Raw genomic sequence first — 22,116 nt, 5'->3', positions numbered from 1 at the left:
ATTCAAAACCTGCACCAAAAAGGAAGTGAAGTGAAAAAGAAAAGGGTGAGTATTGAAAAGGCAAGTGCACTGGTGATACTAATCAAGCTATCCAAGCAACACCACTGGTTTTTCTTGCTAATATTTTTTTGGCTTCGTGGCCACTGTATAATTCTGCCTTTTAACTTTTCATATTTGATTACAGATATGGAAGGTAGTGAAATTAAGGAAGTGGGCATAATTCAGAATAATAGTAAGAAGAAAATATTTGTTGCTGGTGCAACGGGGAATACTGGCAAGAGGATTGTTGAGCAGCTTTTGGCTTATGGTTTTGCTGTTAAAGCTGGTGTTCGTGATGTTAACAAGGCTAAGTCTATTTTACCTGAAGGAAATCCTCTTCTGCAAATTGTGAGCAACTTTTATTGATTTTCTTGAAACTTTCGTTATTCGATTTGTGATTCTTGTTTGCTAGTATTCTCTTCATTTCAAAATGGTCGGCTCTTATTGACTTAACACTTTTAAAATATTTATCAGGAGTTTATTTTACTGAATTAACCTTATTAATTGTGCTTTGAAAATATAAATTTGAGTATATACACTTTGTGTAGTCATTGAATGATAGAGATAATATTGGAAGAGCATAGTGAAATTTTCTTGATTTCATAGATGTAACAACCGTTGTTTCGGATACACAATCTGAATGTTTATAGACTAAACTTCAACACAAGTTCAAGACTATTTCAAGAACACTTATGAAGTTTTTCAACACCTTCAACACAAGTTCAATATGAACTATCAAAGAAGTGTGTTATATTTAAGAAATAAGATGAAACGGAAATAAAGCCAAGTCCTCCTAATTCATGGAGTGTCCTTTAGGAATTAATTCTCCTCATGTATCTGAGGTTGCGGAATTTTTCCTCACGGGATAAAATGGCTTACAATCTGGCAGTAGTGGTACCTCAAACTATCAGATTCGTCGAACTCACTCAACTGGAGATGATCACAATGAGTTTTTAGAAGACAAGAAGTGTTTTTCAGCTCTGAAAATTATGTATCTACCTGAGAAATAAGTCATGTATTTATAGCCATTAGGTGTCCTTTCAGAAAGGAAGCATTGGTTCCGGAAAAGTTTGCATTATTACTGAATAGTCACGTCACCTGCACTCAATCTATGCTGGAACTGCGCCTGACCTGTGGCCGTAGGTGACGCCTGCGCCTAACTTGCGTCCGCAGGTCACCCTTTTTCCGAAACAGTGTGTCTTTTTCTCTAAAAGTCGCGTTCCTTTTGAGATGCGTTGCGCATGGCGTCTGAAATGCGCACGCATATGGAGAAAATTATTTCATTGGATTTTTGGATTAACACTTCACTTGTTTTACAAGTTTCAAATTAAATTTGTCTAAAAAATTAATCTCATCGATCGATCATTTGACAAATCCAAATTCAAATCCGACGAGCCACAATTGCGCGAGGCACCTCTTTGTTCTTGCCTCACTATCCATGGGGAGATGTGTTTCTTAATAAGAACACATGAAAGTTTCTTTCTCCTACAAATGTGGGAGAATGAGTATACTTTTCTTATTTTTGAGTATACTTTCCTTTTTAAGTGTGATCTCAGTTTTCCCTCCACCAATTCCCTCCATTTACCATTCACACATTCAACTTGAACCCAACAAAAACTAAATTAAAATAAATAGTTTTAGCAAGAGGCCAACTATTTTGAAACGGAGGGAGTAATAAATTGGTGAGACATGAATGACCCGTTTTAAGGCTTTCAGAATCAAGTTACCAATTTAATAAAGTGGTTGTTGAATTAACAAAAGGTAAGTTCTTAAGTGGGTGATTGGTCATGAAAATTGTGAGTATTTGGAAAAAGTAATTTTGTTTTCGAAGTGAAAACTGAATTTTGGAAATTGGAGTTGTGTTTGATCATGAATACCGATTGGAGTTGTTTTTGAATTTTTGGGAGTAGTTTGGAGTGAAAAAGTGAAAACAACTTTTTGGTGTTTTTCAAATTCCGTGAAAACAGTTTGAATTCGGGATTAATCAGGAAATTTTGGCCAAACGTGTAGTTAAAGAATTTCACGGCCAAACTCCCCATAATATTTCCTATTAATTCAGAAATTTGACCTTCTTACATAAAGCATCTGTTTGAGAAATACTAATGAAAAGTGAAACGCCAAATGATTGATGAGAATGGAGTTGTTATTGAAATATATATACATTTTACAGGAAAATGATCTGCTTAATTTGTGTGTACATATGGAAGCTGAAAAACTTGGAACTCAGATAATCCTATTTTTGTTTTGCTTATCAGGTAGAATCTCTTCCTATGTTTTCCAGAAGAAGCTATTAGTGAGTGTTGCACTTCAGTTTTACAAGTTTAGGTTACAAAATTTTCTTATTTTGCTTCCGTAAGATTTTTGTTTTATGGTAACTTTCATTTAGTTCATTAATAGGACAGCTTTCTCAAAACATTTCTAGAAGATCTAGGAACAAGTACTAGTGTTTATGGCTTAAAGAGCCTCGCTTTCCAACCCAGAATCCTCAAATTCGAGTGTGTAGGTATACATTCTTGTTTATGCGTATTGCATGTCGTGCCTTGTCATTTTTACTCAAGCTGTCACATCTGTAATTAGTTTTGGAGATAAAATGAAAACCTTAATGCTTTTTCTATAAGAAATTTCGGTTTTAACTTTCTACTTTAGCGTACAATAAGTCTATATTTCATTTTCAACTTTTATAAGACCTAATGCTACTTGAACAATGCAAAATTCCAGATTTAGCTATCTATGCAGGCTAAGAAAAGTTGAATTACATTCATCTGCAAATGGGAAAATTAGATAATGAAGGAAACATATACCTTCTCTGGAAAGGACCAACTTGTTTATGAATATTCCTCGCGGTAATTCCATATTGTTCCGATTTTCTCAGGTGAAAGCCGATGTGACAGAGGGATCAGCTAAACTAGCCGATGCTATTGGTGATGATTCTGATGCGGTAATATGCGCTACAGGTTTCCAGCCTTCATGGAATTTGTTGGCACCTTGGAAGGTTAGTCAACTTTAATCCACAAAATGGTACTCTTTTACAGATCCTTCACACCTGATCTTGATGATCAGCAAAGTGAGATGATTTTACAGATCCGTGTACCAGTCTCCTTTGATCTTGTTCCTTCCTTGTAGAGCCTAGTAAGTAGTAACAATCTTCTTTGACTTAGTTTCCTTGATCTCCATAGTCTTGTGATTACTGATTTCCCTTTTTGTTGTCTTTTCTGTTTGTAGCTTTCCTTTTGAGTGCATACTTCTTTCCTTTTGTAATCGTTGTCTGCGTTCTTCCATTTCTCTTCTTCTTTTGTCCTGCATCATAGGTAGTGTAATTTGGTTAGATTTCATCATTAAAATTAATCAGAGGCTAACATGATACACTTCCATCTTACTTCTTTCTGGATCTTGTTGTCGGAATTTTTTTGCAATATACATTTTCATGTCTTATGCATAAGAAGTGTGAGCTTGTGAGATTAAATAGGGGTTGAGGTGCCTAAACTCCCCAAGTCGCGATGTAGTTGTTGTATTCAATTTCATGTCTTATGTCAATGAACAGAGGTGTTAGATGTCCTTCATTAGCATTATCCATGTTCACATGCAGATGTCCTATAACTTTTCATCTCACTTATGGCCCTTATGCATTTGTTTGATTTTGAATATGGTGAAAATCAGGAAATGTATCCTATCATGGTTATATTTTTTCAGGTCGATAATTTTGGCACGGTGAACCTTGTGGATGCATGCCAGAAACTTGGTGTTAATAGGTTCATCCTTATAAGTTCAATTCTCGTCAATGGGGCTGCAATGGGTCAGTTGTTCAATCCAGTTTATATAATCCTAAATGTTATGGGACTCGTTTTGGTAGCAAAGCTTCAAGCTGAGAGATACATTCGTAAATCTGGCATCAACTACACAATTATTCGGCCTGGTGGGCTAAAAAACGATCCTCCACAAGGAAATTTAGTCATGCAACCAGAGGTAATATTATGTATAGCTTATTCCTGTAGTGTTCCATTTCAATTTTTTTCCGGAAGTCCTTTTTTTTTTGCAATTTAGATCCGCACTCTCTCTTCCTCCATTTAGGACACCCTTTTTCGAGGCTCAATATCTAGAGATCAGGTAGCGGAAGTTGCAGTCAAGGCATTACTCCATCTAGAATCTCATTACAAAGTTGTGGAGATAGTGGCTAGTACAGATGCTCCTGAACGTTCATTTGAGGAGCTCTTTGGTTCAATAGAACAGCAGTGACTTGTAAGCATGCAACTTTTATTTGTCCACTAAAATGTTTCTTTGATAATATTGCATATGCAACATTTCACTTCTGTAAATGATGATGCTGTTGTGATCCGAACTGGGTAAAAGGTCTGTAAATGGTCACCTACTTTCCCTGGGACCAAGTATTTGCACAAAGTAAAAGAAAAGAGAAAGAATCACAACTAGTATTATTCCAGAGATTTCCACGTTCCAAAATTACGCATGTTAATGTTTGCTTTCTATTTGGCTCGCGAGGAATTGAGTTATAGTTCTAGCGTCTTGTTTGAGCGCAATGACTGTCATTTCTTAATTTTGTTTTTCATTATGATCACCAAAGATCCAACAACATAGCCATTGTAATTCCACAAGTGGGGTTTGGGAAGGGTGGTGAGTACACAAACCTTGCCCTTACATTGTGAAGGTAGATAGACTGTTTTTGAAAGACCCTCGACTCAAGTAAAGCATATCAAAGCAGGTGTGGGAGTGAATAACCAAACATCCATAGATCAAAATAAAAATGTCTTATAAGATGAAGAAATCCCAACAAAGTAGCAAGTACCACACTACAAAAAAAAAAACTGTAAATGAGTAGAAAAAAGAGCTTGATTAGAAGAAGAAAGCAGCGAGAGAAGCAAAGGCAGCCATTAAAACAGGGACAAAGTAAGTAATGGCAGCACTCTCCATTGAAGGTGCAGGTGCAGGTGATTCTTCTCCGGCACCCATTGCTCCTCCAACATTCCCAAAAGCCACTACCATCATCATGCAGATAGTGAAAACAGCCAACTTGTTCATACCCTCCATTTCTTCTTGTTTTCTTCAACAATTTCCAGTAGAATACACAGAAGAAAATGACAACTCTTGAGAAAGGATAGAAAAATTGATCAAAGTGACTGTCTGAAGTGTGTATTGAAAGGGCAATAGACATGGCATTTATAGGAAAGTTTATGGCAGAAAGCAATAATTCTCCAGCTATTTTAGTCGAGAATATTAAGAACAAAATATTTTTGTGGTTGATGGGTTGTCAAAAGTAAAAAAACACAATATTAGTAATATTACTTTCTAGATACAGCCTGGACTAAACAAACAAACTGAATGTTCCCACTTGTTGTTAGATAGAAAGTTTAAAGTTAGTTCTTGATAGGTCAAGCTAATTGAAGCTTCAATGCCATGTGCTGAACACAAAAAATTGTTGAGAGATATCAATTGATCAACTTTTCAAAATAGTTTCTCTTAATTCATGTGTTAGTGGTCGGTCCACTCATATTGAGAAGAGAATTACTTTAACTTGGCTGATTTAATTTTCGATAACAGGCTTTATAAGAGCCTCCATATCAGTTTAAGGCGAAGCAATAACAAGATATTATAATAAACCTCACGAAAATAAAAAATAAAAAATACCAAACATATATGAATTTTGTTCTATAAAAATTAAACTGCTATTGAAATAACTGAGTTTAGCATCCGATTAACAAAATTGTTGATATTAATTTAACTCTGCAAAGTTAAGATTGAAAGTGACGAAGAGATGTCTTAATGACACTGCATATGGTACTATTACACCCTGCATGAAAGGACTTCAATTAAGTTTTTGGAACAAAGAAAAAGAAATTGGGTTTAATCAAAAAGAAGATTATTAAGAAAATAAAAGTGATGTAAGAAGATACATCAGAAAGAGACTAACAAAACTTATTAAATATACCAACAAAAGATTAGGTAAAGAAAAATATAGATTAAAATACCCAATTCACCTAATAATGGGACATGATAATCTTCTAATTGATGCTTTAACATGTGCTGGTTGCTTAATGAACCATTCTCAATGATTATCCACACAAGCTGACAACTTATACAAATGTTTTTGGATAAATTAAACAGTTAATTAAGATAGTTCCCTCCCAAATAATGAATTTAATTAAATATATTCTGTCACCAATTGTTTTTCAGTAGCAATGCACATGTAGGTGCTTGATTTCTCTTGAGAAACTAGCCTGGAAAAAGTTCATTTCTTTTTTGGTTTGCTACAGTCTGGATTGACTAACATTAGCCAATCGATATTCTAAGTTTTTCTTTTGTGTGACTAATTCTTTTTCTATAAAAGCCAGTCCTATTGTTACCTTTTGCAAACACAGTGCTCACAAAGTGATCACTTTCAATAAGATTCTAGTTTTTCATTGCTAGAGTTCATTTCTTCAGTTTTAGTGCATGTTATTAAAGTGAAAAAGAAGAAGAAAAAAATGGAGGGTTCTAAGAAGTTTGCAATGGTTTTCACCATTTGCATGATGATAGTTTTAGCTTTTGGAAATGTTGGAGTGTTGGCTGCAGAAGCACCCGCACCTTCACCTTCCATGGAGAATGCTGGAGTTACTTTGTTTGCTCCTCTTCTAATGGCTGCCATCGCTTCAATGGCTGCCGTCTTTCTCTAAAGTTTCTGATTTTTTACCCTTCTATGATTCTCGTTCTTTTCCATATTTGTAATCTTGAGATTATTTGTTGGGATCTTGATATCTAATAATAATTTAATTTCATTCTGAGAGAACAGTTTTTTTTGTTTACTGTTATTTCTTTTGAGAAATAATAACAGTAAATTCTATAGTTGTATAATACTAGTTGTGTCTCAACCTCTTCAACTTTTGCCTTGCTCTCCCTTAAATGTTTATGATCCAAAGTACTCACCATCTCCTTTTTCCAGTGCATATATATATATGCATCATTTAACAATTAAATTTACTGTTGTACGAATATGTCAACGTCATGATCTCCACTCACTTTATTAACTTACTCGGCACATCCTTGTCCTTGGGTTCTGTAGATATGAAGTACGTTGACTTTCATCAAAAGGTAAAAGCATTACGCATATAAAATTGAAAAAGGTAACAATAAACTTCAACCGAAAGACTTGGCTCCAAATACGATCAGTTGAACACAATTGAATCAATGGATGTTTGAGTTCATCAAGAGAGAGTCTTGTTGGTATAAAGAAACCAGCTGATCAAAGCAGAGAAAAGGAAGATGCTATAATTCCTGATCAATTGAAGTATCACCATAGCACATTGCAGCAATCTATCCCTACAAAGCACATAGTTATATAAGACATTGATTCAGCCAAACGAGGAGACAAGCAACAAGAAATAAGAAAAAGGAGAGAGAGAGAAATCATAGATGGCTGAAGCAGCAGTTTCCTATGTTGCAGAGTGGCTTATTGATCTTTTCCAAAGAAAAATTGTTTTCCTGAGAAACGTCCAACAAGGAGTTGAAGGAGTACGAAATGAGCTCATCCGTATGAAGTGCTTCCTGAAAGATGCAGATATGAAGCAAGAGGAAGATGAGGCTGCAACAATCCGCGATTGGATATCTGAAATCAGGGTAGTTGTCTACCATGCTGAGGATGTGATTGAAATATTCATCCACCAAGTTGAGTCCCAGCAACGACAGAGTTTCTTCATCAAATGTGTCTCCTATCCTAAGAAATTATGCTGTCTTTACAAAGTAGGGAAAAAGCTCGAATTGATTCAGACCAGAATTCTTGAAATATCTAATAGTCGTGAAAGATATGGCATCAGGCCTATTCAAGGGCTCGGAGATGGTGAAGGTTCAAGCACAAGCCGTGAGAGGATGCATGAACTACGACGGTCCTCGCCGTTGGTTGCCAACACGGATGCTGTTGGTCTGGAAAAGCATGTGAGTTCTGTCATGTCAATCCTTCTGAAGGAGGACAAACGACTTCGTGTTGCTTCAATTGTTGGTATGGGGGGCGTTGGCAAAACGATTCTTGCCAAAGAGGTTTATAAACAAACTCAAATCAGAAACAAGTTCGACACTCGGGCAAGGCTTTATGTATCCCAAGAATATAAGCCAATGAAGATCATCAAGGAACTCATTTTACAACTGGCAAATCCAGAAGAAGATAAAGTGAAGATAGTGGATACGATGGATAAATTGTCAGTGGCTGGTTTGGAGTAAATGCTCCAGAGTCGTTTGGAAGATACGTGCTATATCATTGTTCTTGATGACATCTGGACCACAGAAGCATGGGATCTCATTGTTAGGTCATTTCCTGACAATGATAAGTCAAGTAGATTGCTACTTACCAGCCGCAGAATGGAGGTTGCTTTGCATGCCGATGCCCATACTACGCCCTACAAACTTGAAGTATTGAGTGAAGAGGAGAGTTGGGAACTCTTTCTCAAGAAAGCATTTTCCGAGAATAGAGAGTGCCCACAAGACTTGGTGGATGTGGGGAAAGCGATTCTGCAAAAATGTGACGGCTTGCCACTGGCAATCACTGTCATGGGAGGCATCTTGGCTGGGAAGAAGAAGCGAAAAAGTGAGTGGCAGAGAGTACAGAGAAACCTCAGTTCATACCTTGTCAAAACTCATGGCGTATCAACAATTTTGGCGTTGAGTTATCGGGACTTACCTCCCCACTTAAAGTCTTGCTTTCTCTACTTAGGCCTTCTCCAAAAAGGCAAAGACATCCTTGTGAAGCAACTCATGCACGTATGGATTGCCCATGGTCTTATTCATCAAAAGGAAGAACAAAAATTAGAGGACATTGTGGAGGATTATCTTGATGAGCTCATTGGCAGAAATATGCTTCAAGTAATCCTAGTTAGAGCAGATGACAAAGTTAAAAGTTGCCGACTCCATGATCTCCTACGAGACTTTTGCAATATAAAGGCCAAGGAAGAAATATTTCTCGAGGTAGATAATCCATCTATATCCCTCTCTGAATCTCGGCACCATGTCCTTTACTCTCCGCTAGAGAGGTACAAATATTTGGGAGATTCAAAATCGTTTGTAAGATCCGTTCTATCCTTTGATTCATCGGCTAAACTAGTTAACCTTGATTGTATTTGTACAAGTAGTTTCAAACTTCTCAAAGTACTATACATAGACTCTCCTGGTTTAAAGGTGATCTCAGATAATATTGGGAAACTATGTTCCTTAAATACTTAGGCATAGGATGGAAGACACGCATAAAGAAGCTTCCCCGTTCGATAAGTCATTTGCAAAACTTGGAAACAATAGATATGCCTATGTCTAGGTATTATTTTGTGTTAGTTCCTAATGTCTTGTGGAAGTTAGAGAATCTGCGGCATCTGCTTAGTTACATAAATTTCCCTAGCCTCTTGAAGATTGATCTGCTTAACAATCTCCAAACTCTAGGCAGCATACCTGTTACATAAATGCCATATGTATTTCCAACTAATCTTTGTCAGTTGACTCTGGTGAACTCCAACCTCCATCCAAGTTCAATCAAAGTGTTGGAGAAGTTAACCAATTTGTCAGTTCTAAAACTAGTTCAAGCATTTAATCAAAATGACCAGCAGGATTATAGTATAACAATATCGGGGAATGGGTTTCGTGAATGCATATGGAAAAGATGAAAGCTAGGGAAAGGTGCAATGGCAGGACTCAAATGTCTGCAAATCTTCAAATGCTACTCGTTGAGGACGCTCCCAGAAGAGTTGATATCATTGATTAATCTTGAAAAACTGGAGATTCGAGAAATGCCTGTAGCATTTATAGCCGGGCTTCAAGTTCTAGATTCTCCAACATATTCCCCACATTGTTGTTGGACATACCTGTACAGATTATAAAGAATGGATCCAAGAAGAACTGGTGCGTCGTCGAAATATCTTTAGAAGGATCAGGGCACTATCAAAGTTGATTTCTGAATATGTGTCATGACAGAAAAATGTATTCGATGTTTTCTCTACTGAAAAACTTTCACGTCAAATTAGTTGAAAAAAAAAGAAGTCGACTTCTCTAGGTTGGGAACCAAAGTCTTTATCTTTTTTTCTTTTCAAATTTTGCAACTCAATCTTCTTGTTCCAATCCTGCGAGGATTCAGAATTCAAATTTTATGGTTTCAAGATTTAAATTTGATACGGGAATTTCTAGCTCGAGACCTTTCACACGAAGTCAAGCACGTGAGTTGCAACGACTCCAAGCCTTGTTCACATTCTTGACCATGTGTGAGGCCCTTGTGAGCCCATCTAAGGGTCTATATTTAATAAAATGTAAAGAGGCCCACCAAGACACCCCAAACCCACCCACTTAAATGCCGAGGGTAATTTGATCTTTGTACCTCCTTTCTAAGTGACTATATAAGCCATGTAATAGGGCTAGTCTTGCTTTAGTTCATTCCTATTATTCAACAAACAAAGACTTGTAAATTTTTGACTTCTCTTTCTCATCATTTGGAGAGGCCAAAACCAAATTCTCACTAGTAGAGTGATACTAGTGTTATATCTTGGCTAGAAACTAGGTTCTTGAGGTTCTTTGAGTTCCTCTTGGTCCAGGAGAGGCCAAAACCAAATTCTCACTAGTAGAGTGATACTAGTGTTATATCTTGGCTAGAAACTAGGTTCTTGAGGTTCTTTGAGTTCCTCTTGGTCCAAGTAAGAACTTGGTATTGATATTTATTAGTCTTAGGGTCCTTTCTCTTGTTAGGGTTCTTAGATTAATGAATATTGTGTGTCAAATTTCTATCTCTTTCTTTGTAAATCTTGTTAACATTGTGTTGCTGAATATAAAAGTCTAGTGAAGCCGTGTGGGGCTTTTTCGATTCACTAGCAATATTGTCTTTGTTGTTCTTGTTGTTAAACTCATTTTTCTAGTTCAAACAAGTGTTGCAAGCCTAGTGAAGCCGTGTGTGGCCATTTTCGATTCACTAGCACTTTGTTGTTCATCTTGTTGTTCTTGTGTTGGTTGGAATCTCTTGATACACACTTAACATTGTATCAAAATTGCAACTCCCATAGTTCTAATTAATATAAAATAATAATTAGACTAATTAACAAGTTGTTTCCAACATATTTTCTTTCATGGAAAATAAACTTCAACCACAAATAAAAATAAGAAGAAACAACAATTTTATTGATAAACGAGGTGGTTACAAATTTGTTCTCCTTGATTCTTCTCTCGATTTTCTTCGTAATCCGAGGGTCGTTATTCTCTTGATTTTCTCCGTAATTCGAGGGCCGTTAGAGGAGGCGTATTTCTCGAACATAGGATGATTTCTTTATGAATATCCTATGATTTTGTGGGATATTGGAGATCTTGATCTTTTTACAGTTTATGGGATATTCAAGATGCCTGTTTGAGGGAAATATGCTAGCCTTTAAATAGGCGGGATTTAAGGTAAAGTAGTCTCCTAGAACTCAAACAGAATTTTGGATTCTTTTTGAAAAGTTTCACAAATGTCTACAAATGCCCCTACCTTGTCAAAGATTTGATGACTAGAAGTAACAATACAACTTCCATCTTTATGCGGCTGCTACATATTTGCAAATCTGATTTATGATTATGAGAGAAGAGATAAGAGCAGATTTGGTCCCATTGTGCGTGTCAATTTGTTTTCAATATAATTTAATTCATAAAAAATAAACTTCAACCACAAATAAAAATACGAAGAAACAATAATTTTAGATAAACGAGGTGGTTACAAATTTGTTCCTCCCTTGATTCTTCTCTCAAATTTCTTTGTAATTCGAGGACCGTTTTCCCCATAATTTGAGGGCGTTAGTAGCGTACTTCTCGAACATAGGATGATCTCTTTATGTATATCCCATAATTTTGTGAGATATTGGAGATCCTGATCTTTTTACGAAGACGGAATTTAGGGTAGAGTAGCCTGAACTCTAACAGAATTTGAATTCTTTTGCAAGAGTGTCACAAACTGTAGATGTTTACACAAGTATGACAACAACCTATAGAATTGTATTTTACGATTCGTATATTTCGAAGACTATCAATGATCGCCTAATTAGATCAACAATGCCAACAATAAGACCCTGAAACCACCACACTCAAGTTTTATAATTTAAAGTTAATATAATTAGAATGATAATTTAGGAATTTCAGTTCAACCTATGGCTAGACAAGGAATGTTGCAAGTTGTGCTAAAATAGCTTATAAAGAAATCCTGTCATTATTTTCTATCCATGAAAGCTTAATTAATTGTTCATTAAAAGTTGAATGACGACTTTACTCTAAAAACTAAAATGTTAGTACAGTATAAACTAATTTTTTTTTTTCTGTTTATTTATCTCCATATTTTTTTTTTTAATTAAAAGCTTAACTGATTGTTCCCAAAAGGACGTTCAAATGAAAAGTTACAGTTACGCAATTTACGAACTGGTTGGTCTATTGGTACAGTGTAACATTTCTTTATATAGCCCACAAAAATATTTTATCAAATTCCAATTATTTTCCATTTATGTGTTATATGAAAGAATTTTCTAGAGCCGTGGACCTATCGGAAACAGCCTCTCTAACCTCAGCTCTCAGCTCTGAGGTAGTGGTATGAACCGCATGAATTCTACCCTCCCAAATCCCACAATGTGAGAATATATTGGGTATGTTGTGTTATACTAAAGAATTTCTGAAATAGATTTTCATGAATTACTTATTCTCCAAATCATATTTCAAGATCATCAATTAATATGAACATTATGGTAAAATCATCACATCGATCAATATTTCTCAAGACACATATAAAGTGTATAGGCACAAGTTAAAGATACTTGTGTAGTTGAGTTTTGGTTAGACACAACAATAACACATACACATATTATGCCTTGTAAGTTCTAACAAATCATCAAACTATTTAAATTTTAAAACTATGTCTAAAAGCAGAAGACCCCACTGATTTTCACAAAAGAAGAATTGATTCATGAAATCTCATTTTCTTCTTTTTGTTGTTAAATCAACGAATTCCACTAATTGATTTTCATAAAAGAACAGATTCATGAAATCTCTTCTTTATGTTTTTTTAAATCAACAAAGGGAGTCAGCATTCCACTGATTGATTTATGTGGGAATCTCCTGAATATTTTAGACAAAATATGATTATCCATAAGTGCTAAAGGGAAGACTCAGGATGCATGTTCGTTCTTACGACAAAAAAGCAACATCAAAAATGTTGAAGTTGGAACTGTAGGACACAAAAAAAGTGGAGAGAAAGAAGATGCTATGATTGCTGATCAAATAAATTAATGAAGTTTCATCCTTTTTATAAAGATGATCAAGTAAAGTGTCATTACAGCACATTACAGCAATCTATCCCATAGAAGCACACAGTAATATAAGACATAAATTCAGGAAAACTAAGGAGGCAAGCAACAAGAAATAAGAAAAAAAGAGAGAGAGAGAGAGTTATTAATTAAAAACCAGATATGGCTGAAGCAGCAGTTTCCTATGTTGCAGAACGGCTTATCGATCTTTTCCAGAGAAAAATTGTTTTCCTGAAAAACGTCCAGCAAGGAGTTGAAGGAGTGCAAAACGAGCTCATCCGTATGAAGTGCTTCCTGAAAGATGCAGATATGAAGCAAGAGGAAGATGAGGACGCAACAATCCGCAATTGGGTATCTGAAATCAGAGCAGTTGCCTACCATGCTGAGGATGTGATTGAAATATTCATCCACCAAGTTGAGTCCCAACAACGACAGAGTGTCTTCGTCAAGTGTGCCTTCTATCCTAAGAAACTATACTGTCTTTATGAAGTAGGAAAAGAGATTGAATCGATTCAGGCCAGAATTCTTGAAATATCCAACAGCCGTGAAAGATATGGCATCAGGAATATTCAAGGGCACGGAGAAGGTGAAGGTTCAAGTACAACACGTGAGAAAATGCGTGAACTACGACGCTCCTCGCCCTTTGTTGCAAATAAAGATGTTGTTGGTCTAGAGAAGCATGTGAATTCTGTTGTGTCAATCCTTCTGAAGGAGGACAAAAGGCTTTGTGTTGCTTCAATTGTTGGTATGGGGGGCATTGGTAAGACGACTCTTGCCAAAGAAGTTTATAACCAAAGTCAAATCAGAAACAAGTTCGATACTCGGGCATGGCTTTATGTATCCCAAGAATATAAGCCCATGAAGATCATCAAGGAACTCATTTTACAACTGGCAAAACCAGAAGAAGATAAAGCAATGATAGTGGATAGGATGGACCAATTGCCACAGGCTGGTTTGGAGGTAATGCTCCAGAGGCGTTTGGAAGATACATGCTATCTCATTGTTCTTGATGACATCTGGACCACAGAAGCATGGGATCTCATTGTTAGGTCATTACCTGACAACGATAAGTCAAGCAGATTACTACTTACCAGCCGCAGAATGGAGGTTGCTTTGCATGCAGATGCCCATACTCCTCCCTACAAACTTGAAGTATTGAGTGAAGAGGAGAGTTGGGAACTCTTTCTCAAGGAAGCATTTTCCGAGAATCTAGAGTGTCCACAAGACTTGGTGGATGTGGGGAAAGCGATTCTGCAAAAATGTGACGGTTTGCCACTGGCAATCACTGTCATGGGAGGCATCTTGGCTGGGAAGAAGAAGCAAAAAAGTGAGTGGCAGAGAGTACAGCGAAACCTCAGTTCAGACCTTGTCAAAACTCATGGCGTATCAACAATTTTGGCGTTGAGTTATCAGGACTTACCTCCCCATTTAAAATCTTGCTTTCTCTACTTAGCCCTTCTCCAAAAAGGGAAAGACATCCTTGTGAAGCAACTCATGCACTTATGGATTGCCCATGGTCTTATTCATCGAAAGGAAGAACAAAAATTAGAGGACATAGTAGAGGATTATCTTGATGAGCTCATTGGTAGAAATATGCTTCAAGTAATCCGAGTTAGAGCGGATGAAAGAGTTAAAAGTTGCCGGCTCCATGATCTCCTACGAGACTTTTGTATTATGAAGGCCAAGGAAGAAATATTCTTCGAAGTAGATACTCCATCTACATCCCTCTCTGAATTTCGGCACCATGTGCTTTACAGTCCACTCGAGAGGTACAATTCAAAATCTTATGTAAGATCCCTTCTATCCTTCGATTCATCTTCCACACTAGTTAACCTTGATTGTATTTGTACAAGTAGTTTCAAACTTCTCAAAGTACTATACATAGACTCTCCTGGTTTAAAGGTGATCTCAGATAGCATTGGAAAACTATTTTCCTTGAAGTACTTTGGCTTAGGACGTAAGACACGCATAAAGAAGCTTCCCCGTTCAATAAGTCATTTGCAAAACTTAGAGACAATAGATATGCCCATGTCTAGGTATTATTCTGTGCTAGTTCCTAATGTCTTGTGGAGGTTAGTGAATCTGCGGCATCTGCTTGGTTACATAAATTCCCCTACCCTATTGAAGATTGACCTGCTTAACAATCTCCGAACTCTAGGCAGCATACCTGTTCATCACTGGTTGCACAATGAAAACCTGACAAGAATGACGAAACTCCAAAAAGTGGGTTTACTCATTGAAAGTGGTAATAACCTAGACATGGATCGATTATGTGATTCACTTGCAAAGCTTGAGAGCCTTCAATCTTTGTTCTTGGAAGTAGACGATGGATTATGTATATCTTTGGTTGCTGGTTTATCTCAGTTGAGTCATGTCGTCAAGCTTAAGTTGAAGGGAAATTTAGCACCAATACCAGCTCATCCTTGTGTATTTCCACCTAATCTATGTCATCTCACTTTGGTGAACTCCGACCTCCATCCAAGTTCAATCCAAGTGTTGGAGAAGTTAACCAACTTGTCAGTTCTAAAACTAGTTAATGCTTTTAAACTATATGATCAGCTAGCTGAAAGTATGACAATATCGAGGAATGGATTTTGCGGGCTCAAGTTTCTCAGGGTGGATGAAGTAAAGTGTGTGAAAGAGATGAAGCTAGGGAAAGGTGCAATGGCAGGACTCAAATGCCTGCAGATCTTCAAATGCTACTCGTTGCGGAGACTCCCAGAGAAGTTGATATCATTGACTAACCTTGAGAAGCTGGAGATTCGAGAAATGCCTGAAGCATTTATAGCTAGGCTTCAAGATTCTGATTTGCACAAACTCCAACATATTCCCAACATTGTGATTGGACATCCCTGCACAGATTATGAAGAATGGATCCAAGAAGAAATGGAGCGTCTAAATATCACTAGAAAAATCAGGTTGAAAAGCAGAGACAACAAGAGCAGCAGTTCTGTTCCAGGAAGAACAAATGTCAATACTGATTGATTTGCTTATTTTCTTTTAATCTTTCCAGTCATATGTTCTCCATTAGCAAGAGGGAAATGTGACTTATTACCTGTTCAGAACATGCATTTAGAAGAAGCATTTTCTTTCTCCATTAACTTTTTCCAGTTTTTAACTATGTCTTGTCGGAAAAAATACCGGAAAAAACTTGAACACGAACATTGCAGAGAATTCTTCAAAGCTTGAGGGTGTCAAAGATATTATCCTTAAGGATCTTTTAACCAATATATGTATATAGGTGTATGTATACCTACATTCAACAAACTCTTCTAATATAAATTAAAAATGCATAGAAACTAAAAAGAGTAAGTCAAAGAAAACCCAACACACTATCAAAAGAAAGGACAAAAAACAATCAATCAATATATGTGTGTGTAAAAGAGGACTATAGATATGTCCATGTGGCACCTTTCTACAACCCATTCATGTTATTATATTTTTTTTTTTTGGCAATTTATCCCTCATTTTACTTCATAATTTACTTACTAATTAGATTTACGAAGTCTTATGCATTACATACTCATTTAGAAGGATTGCCGTGCAATAAATCCGACAATATTAAGGGAGTGTTCGGTATGAAAGGAAAATGTTCTCTATGAAAAATATTTTCTTAGATAATGTTTTTGTGGAAAATAAGTTAATTACTTACTTTTTTTCTTATATTTGGTTGGTGAGTGGATTTTTTTTTTTTCAGAAAATGTTTTTTAATGTTTGATTGGTGAATGAAAATATATTTTTCAGAAAAATAATTTGAATTTTTTTTTTTTTTGACGAGGGGTGGTAGGGGGTAGGGTGTAGGGTAGGGCGGTTCAAAATCGAATCGTATCCTATAAGCCACCCGCAAAATTGATTTATTGGCTTATTGGTATTGGCTTATCGAATAAACGGTTGGTGAACAGATTAATTTTTTTTAATTAACGGCTTATTGGAGTGGGGGTGGATTGCACAATTTTCTTATTGGATAAACCATTAACCCGTTAAGAATTACCATATATACTTATATTTTTTCATCTAAATATATAAAATACATATTAATTTATATTATATTATAAAATATAAATTCAAACCTAGTGGATCTATATTCTAACCTAAAGACACATTCCTAATTAACCCTGATATAATATAAAAATTAAACAGTAAAGTACTAAAGTTACCAAAGCAAAGAAGCAAAACAATAGAAGGTTTGCCAACTTCAAAAGCTCTGCCTACTTTAAACTTTAAATATATTTTCAGAGGAAAGAAAACAACATTAGCGGCCGAAGCTGATTGGCTAGAAAAGAAAATCCAGGAAATAGTTCCTGGTATTAAGCATGTGGACATTGAAGTACATAATTCAATTGGTGCATCCCCGTGAGCTTGTTACGATCAAATGCTTAATTTGTTGTAATGTATGTCACTTTTGTTTCAAGAATATCATAATGTGAAGAGAAATTAATGTACTATAGCCTGGGAGAATGAAACTTTTTGTTTACAATATTGAGAGTTCTCTTTAAAGCATGTACTACATAAATTGAAAAATTTATTATGATTGAGATTGCTAACTATTCTGTTCTGTTTTCTGTAAGGTGTTTGAATTCAAGTAGGAATTGGGGATGTCCAATAAATCGCCCGATAATTATTTATCCATTACCGAACTAACCGATATCTTATCGGTTGGCTAGTGGATTTGTATATTTTAAAATCGATAATCGTTAAATATAATGGTCCATCCGATTCGTCCGATAAGCAGCCTTAGTATAGGGGATTGGGGGTCGAATTAGGAATGCATGATTTTGATAGTTGTATGAAAATTTTAATTTAAGAGTGAGATTAACAGAGAGTTTTGAAAAATATTTTCCTTATTTTTTGAAGGGAAGTCATTTTCCTTAAATTTGAAAAAAATAAGTTGATCTAAAAAGCATTTTTCAAAATATTTAAACTAAGCGAACATGAAAAAATTGAAAAACATATTTTTTTAGCATATTGAGGCAATGTGATGTATACGGGTCAAACATAACTTTTATTAGATTTTCTATCATTTAATTGAAACAGAATTAACAACGTTTTTATTGAAAATATCTTCACCACTCTTCACTCTTCCAGAAGACTACATCGGTTATACCTTTAGATGTTTTTCTTCATACTTCTTCAAATAATCCTGAAATCGCACGATCAAGAATAAAATATAAATCAAGACAATAAAATCAATTGAAAAAAATCCTAATAAATAAATACATAAAGGAAAGAGACACTATTTTAAGAATATATAAATTATATTCAAATTGGGGCATGTTATAAGAATCGTAAGCTTTAAATTATGAATTCGCCTTTGAATCCTAAAACACAATAATTAAGATCAATAAAACTCATGGGTGAGAAATGCTTACTTTGAACAATCAAGATTGGGTTCAATTGATATCGCGCTAGTGTAGTTGCAAAGCTGAGGAAGTTTTACAGCTTTTGTATAGTCAAATGCGAAGGTTTGAGTTGCAGTTCTGATGCACATGCAAATATCTTTGCGGTCAGATTGTGAGGTAATACCCGTTTTAGCCAATCCTTGCAATCCAACACAACAATCTTGACTAGGTGATGTAGCTCGGCCTAGCAAAAAAGTAAAACAAGAAATTAATTTTGGTGCAACATCAGTACCACATTGAATAACTGCATTTGTTTGGCCTAAAATTAAAGCCAGGGCAAACAAAGTCAAAAGAATTTTTGCCATTTTTTAAAAAATTCTGGGTGATGTATGGGGAACTTTCTTTTCAAATGCTTAGTGATTTTCTATGAGAAGAGAAGAATAAAGTCTTTTATGAGAGACATATGAATGACTATGGTAAAAAATCTATTTATATTTATATTGATTTACAAGAGTGAAGTATTCAATTATCTTGAATTTAACATTGATATGAAGCCATTTCTTCACCTAATTTGTTTGACCGGAGAGGATGTAGTAATTAAAGTAATGGATTTGACTAATCTCCATTATACTTTCTTTTTAGACAAGTGATATTTGTCAAATATAATTTTAAAATATCTAAATCTAAATTAAACTAATTTAATAAACATCTTAACCATAATTAGTCAGATATATTCAGAAAAGTACTTTTAATTTTGGCATGCACTCAATCTCCCCCCATAAGTTTTTTTTATCGATTAGCGATCATTAATTTTATAACGGTATAGAAGATTTGGTATTTAATAATTTTGAACTTATCATTTATGTGAAGTTATCTCGTCACTTGATTTGTTGACAGGAGAGAATATAATAATTGAAGTAATTAGATTTGGCTCATCTTCATTATATTTTTTCTCCATTAAGTTGGTCATCTTACTATAAATACATATTTTAATTTTGTTCACTTACTAAATTAAGATAAAATTATTCCACTATTCCTAAATAGGTGTTACCTTTTTTGTTTGTACTCCCCTTATGAAAAACATTGACTACACACTAAATTGACCAAATTACCCATATTTATTACTCCTATCTCTCTCTCTCTCTATATATATATATAAAGGAAGTTAATAGACATGCTGATGTGGCACATCTTAGAGGCAAGGAAATCAATTTATCTTTTTTCTCAATTTTTTGAAGTTTTAATCCTTATTTTGCTTTTATTAATTGGTTTATTTTAAGAAGCTCAGAAGTTATTTTTATTAGTAATTAGCAATTAAGCCCATACAATAAGTGAAACGGTAGACATTTATTGACATTCATATTATGGGATGATAATAAAGCTCCACCAAAGACCAGCCATTTCATCTTATCTGTTTTGCTTTGCTTGCTTTCTTTTCTACTCTAAAATTGTTTTGTTTTGCTTTCTTCCAGCCATACTACACTACGCACGCTCCAAATCTTCTTCCATTCTCCAGTTCTTCCAATTTTTCCTAATCATCCTATTCCATTCTTCTTTCTAATTTTCTTTCTTTTATGTAAATGTTTGTGTTTTAGCTAGGTAAGTACGAGTACTTAGAAACATTTTCCTAAGATAAATGCTTGAAATTAGAATATTAAGTGCCATTATTAGTTTTTGTTTTCCACTTTCATTAATTTATGTAACTTGCAATATTTTGTTGTTAATAGTTGTTTTGTTTTTTTCCTGATTCAATTATTGAAAATTTAACTACTAAATGTGCTTGAAGTGTTGGTTTGATCTGTTTTTTTTTTCAAATTTTTTCTCATAATAATTAATTTTATTAATTTTAGGTTTGTTGATAATTGCAGGTTGCAGAATTTGTAAATTGATAGGTTTGGATCATTTTATTTTTGGGAATATTGTTTAAGTTGTTTTGTAAGTGAATTTTTTCAAGTTCATTACGGGGAATGATAATTGTTGCATCCCTCATTACCTTCTGAAAGGGCAAACTTCTTCTTTTCACGTTGGCACTCTTCACAAATTGTATCACTTAGTGATTAAGCATATCCTACGATCTAGAGATGTGACAAATAAGTAGTAAGGCTTTCCAACAGTATTTTGTAATTTAATATTGATTTTGTTGAACTAAGATTTCAAATAAATATTTGTCAGTTTTATTCTGTTGTGCATTCTGCAGGTTTACCTTGCAGTCAAATTCAAAATCAAGGACAAACGTTAAGATAAAAAAATTGATATTGTTTGTATCTTCAAGTGCAAAGAAGTACAACATGACTTGCTGGTTATATAAGCATTTAGGATTTGAAATAAGTAATTAAAAGTTGTGTGAAAATTATGTAATATTGTAAGCCTGAAATGTAGTTCCTCCTACATTAGCATCAGATTACTTTTTCTGTTTTTATCTTCTTTCAAAGCTTAAAGAAAATATAAAAGAGAAATAAAGAATGGACAAAATTAAAGAAGAGTGATAGGTAAGGGTGAAGCCAATGAATGAAGTGAAAGGAAAAGGAAGAGCAAATGGTACAAAATACTTCAATGAAAGAAACACATGTTTTCAACTTTTACAGCTTAAGGAGCAGTGAAAGAAATCATCTTCATGGTTCTTCTCCTCTCCTCTTTTATGAGATTTTATTAATGTGTATTAATGTCTCAAAAATAGGAGAAAAAATATTTTATTTTTATTGTTCAGAAGATTAAAATCTCAAATGAATTACACATTCATCCAAACAATGTATCTCATTTGTGTTATTTTATTTATCGAACTGCTTCACTTAGTAATTTTTTTTGAAAAATAATTAGTGTCTTATGTATAGTAAAAATGAAAAGAATCAAAACATATAATAAAATAAAAATAAAAATAACACAAAGACATAGGTTCAATTAATATAAAGATTATAAAAATATATATATTTGGTTTAATTAGTAAATTAATATTTAACGTTGTCCTGCTTCTTAGTTTTCATATTATTGATAATTCTTTCTTCAATTAATTAAGCACTTTGATTTTTTTTTCATATTTCAACTTTTGGTCATATTATTTCATTGATATATATAAAACATTAAATCAATAGGATATCTTTTGAACTTTCTTGGGGAGGATAAAGGGGTATGTTAATCGCCCATTACTTTTTTTTAATGACTTTAAGAATTAACAATTACTTCTTTTTTAAATTAAAGAGTAAGAGTTATTAAAGATTTTACTTAAATAAAATAAATGGAGAAATGAGAGGAAAAAAAGGCAAAAAAATCACGAAAAAAATAAATGTTATTCCTGATCTATGAGGGGTACGATACCATAGAGTAACTAATATATAATAATATCTCTACTTTTAATATTCGATAGCATATTTATATGTAATATTAAGTATTTCCTTATACCTTATATTGAAAATTAAAAATATTTGATTACACATGTTTATTGTTGTGGGGATATTAGAAGAAGAATATGAGATTTGATATTT

The 22,116-nt window shown here is 34.4% G+C and overlaps 3 protein-coding genes across 12 annotated transcripts; 2 read left to right on the top strand and 1 right to left on the bottom strand.

Moving 5' to 3' along the window:
- On the top strand, window positions 1-20,798 carry LOC107859121 (uncharacterized protein At2g34460, chloroplastic). 10 transcript variants are annotated; one of them, XM_047406735.1, is made up of 6 exons: window positions 19-45; window positions 185-387; window positions 2,210-2,332; window positions 2,912-3,031; window positions 3,730-4,002; window positions 4,108-4,474. In XM_047406735.1, exons 2-6 carry the CDS (start codon window positions 187-189, stop codon window positions 4,270-4,272), a joined length of 882 nt encoding a protein of 293 aa, XP_047262691.1. In that variant the 5' UTR covers window positions 19-45; window positions 185-186; the 3' UTR covers window positions 4,273-4,474. The 10 variants fall into 10 exon arrangements, with proteins under 10 accessions (XP_016559507.2, XP_047262691.1, XP_047262689.1 ...); XM_047406733.1 differs by having other exon boundaries at window positions 19-60; XM_047406734.1 differs by lacking the exon at window positions 19-45 and adding an exon at window positions 79-107.
- Window positions 8,239-9,234, top strand: LOC107858042 (disease resistance protein RPP13-like). Its single transcript, XM_016702781.2, has one exon. The coding sequence runs from the start codon at window positions 8,239-8,241 to the stop codon at window positions 9,232-9,234; it is 996 nt and encodes a 331-aa protein (XP_016558267.2).
- LOC107861137 (non-specific lipid-transfer protein 3) lies at window positions 18,262-19,213 on the bottom strand. Its single transcript, XM_016706514.2, has 2 exons — window positions 18,668-19,213; window positions 18,262-18,438 (listed from the first exon to the last, which is right to left on the bottom strand). The coding sequence occupies exons 1-2, from the start codon at window positions 19,000-19,002 to the stop codon at window positions 18,429-18,431; spliced, it is 345 nt and encodes a 114-aa protein (XP_016562000.2). The 5' UTR covers window positions 19,003-19,213; the 3' UTR covers window positions 18,262-18,428.
- Window positions 20,799-22,116: the final 1,318 nt, after the last annotated feature.

The sequence above is a fragment of the Capsicum annuum genome, chromosome 2 (assembly GCF_002878395.1).
Source record: "Capsicum annuum cultivar UCD-10X-F1 chromosome 2, UCD10Xv1.1, whole genome shotgun sequence".
NCBI classification, from domain to species: domain Eukaryota; kingdom Viridiplantae; phylum Streptophyta; class Magnoliopsida; order Solanales; family Solanaceae; genus Capsicum; species Capsicum annuum.
This window is presented reverse-complemented; position numbering and strand designations above follow the sequence as displayed.

Coding starts and splice junctions, on each gene's coding strand:
- LOC107859121 (XM_047406732.1), top strand. CDS start 13,581: ATGAAGTGCTTCCTGAAAGATGCAGATATGAAGCAAGAGGAAGATGAG.
- LOC107858042 (XM_016702781.2), top strand. CDS start 8,239: ATGCTCCAGAGTCGTTTGGAAGATACGTGCTATATCATTGTTCTTGAT.
- LOC107861137 (XM_016706514.2), bottom strand. CDS start 19,002: ATGGCAAAAATTCTTTTGACTTTGTTTGCCCTGGCTTTAATTTTAGGC.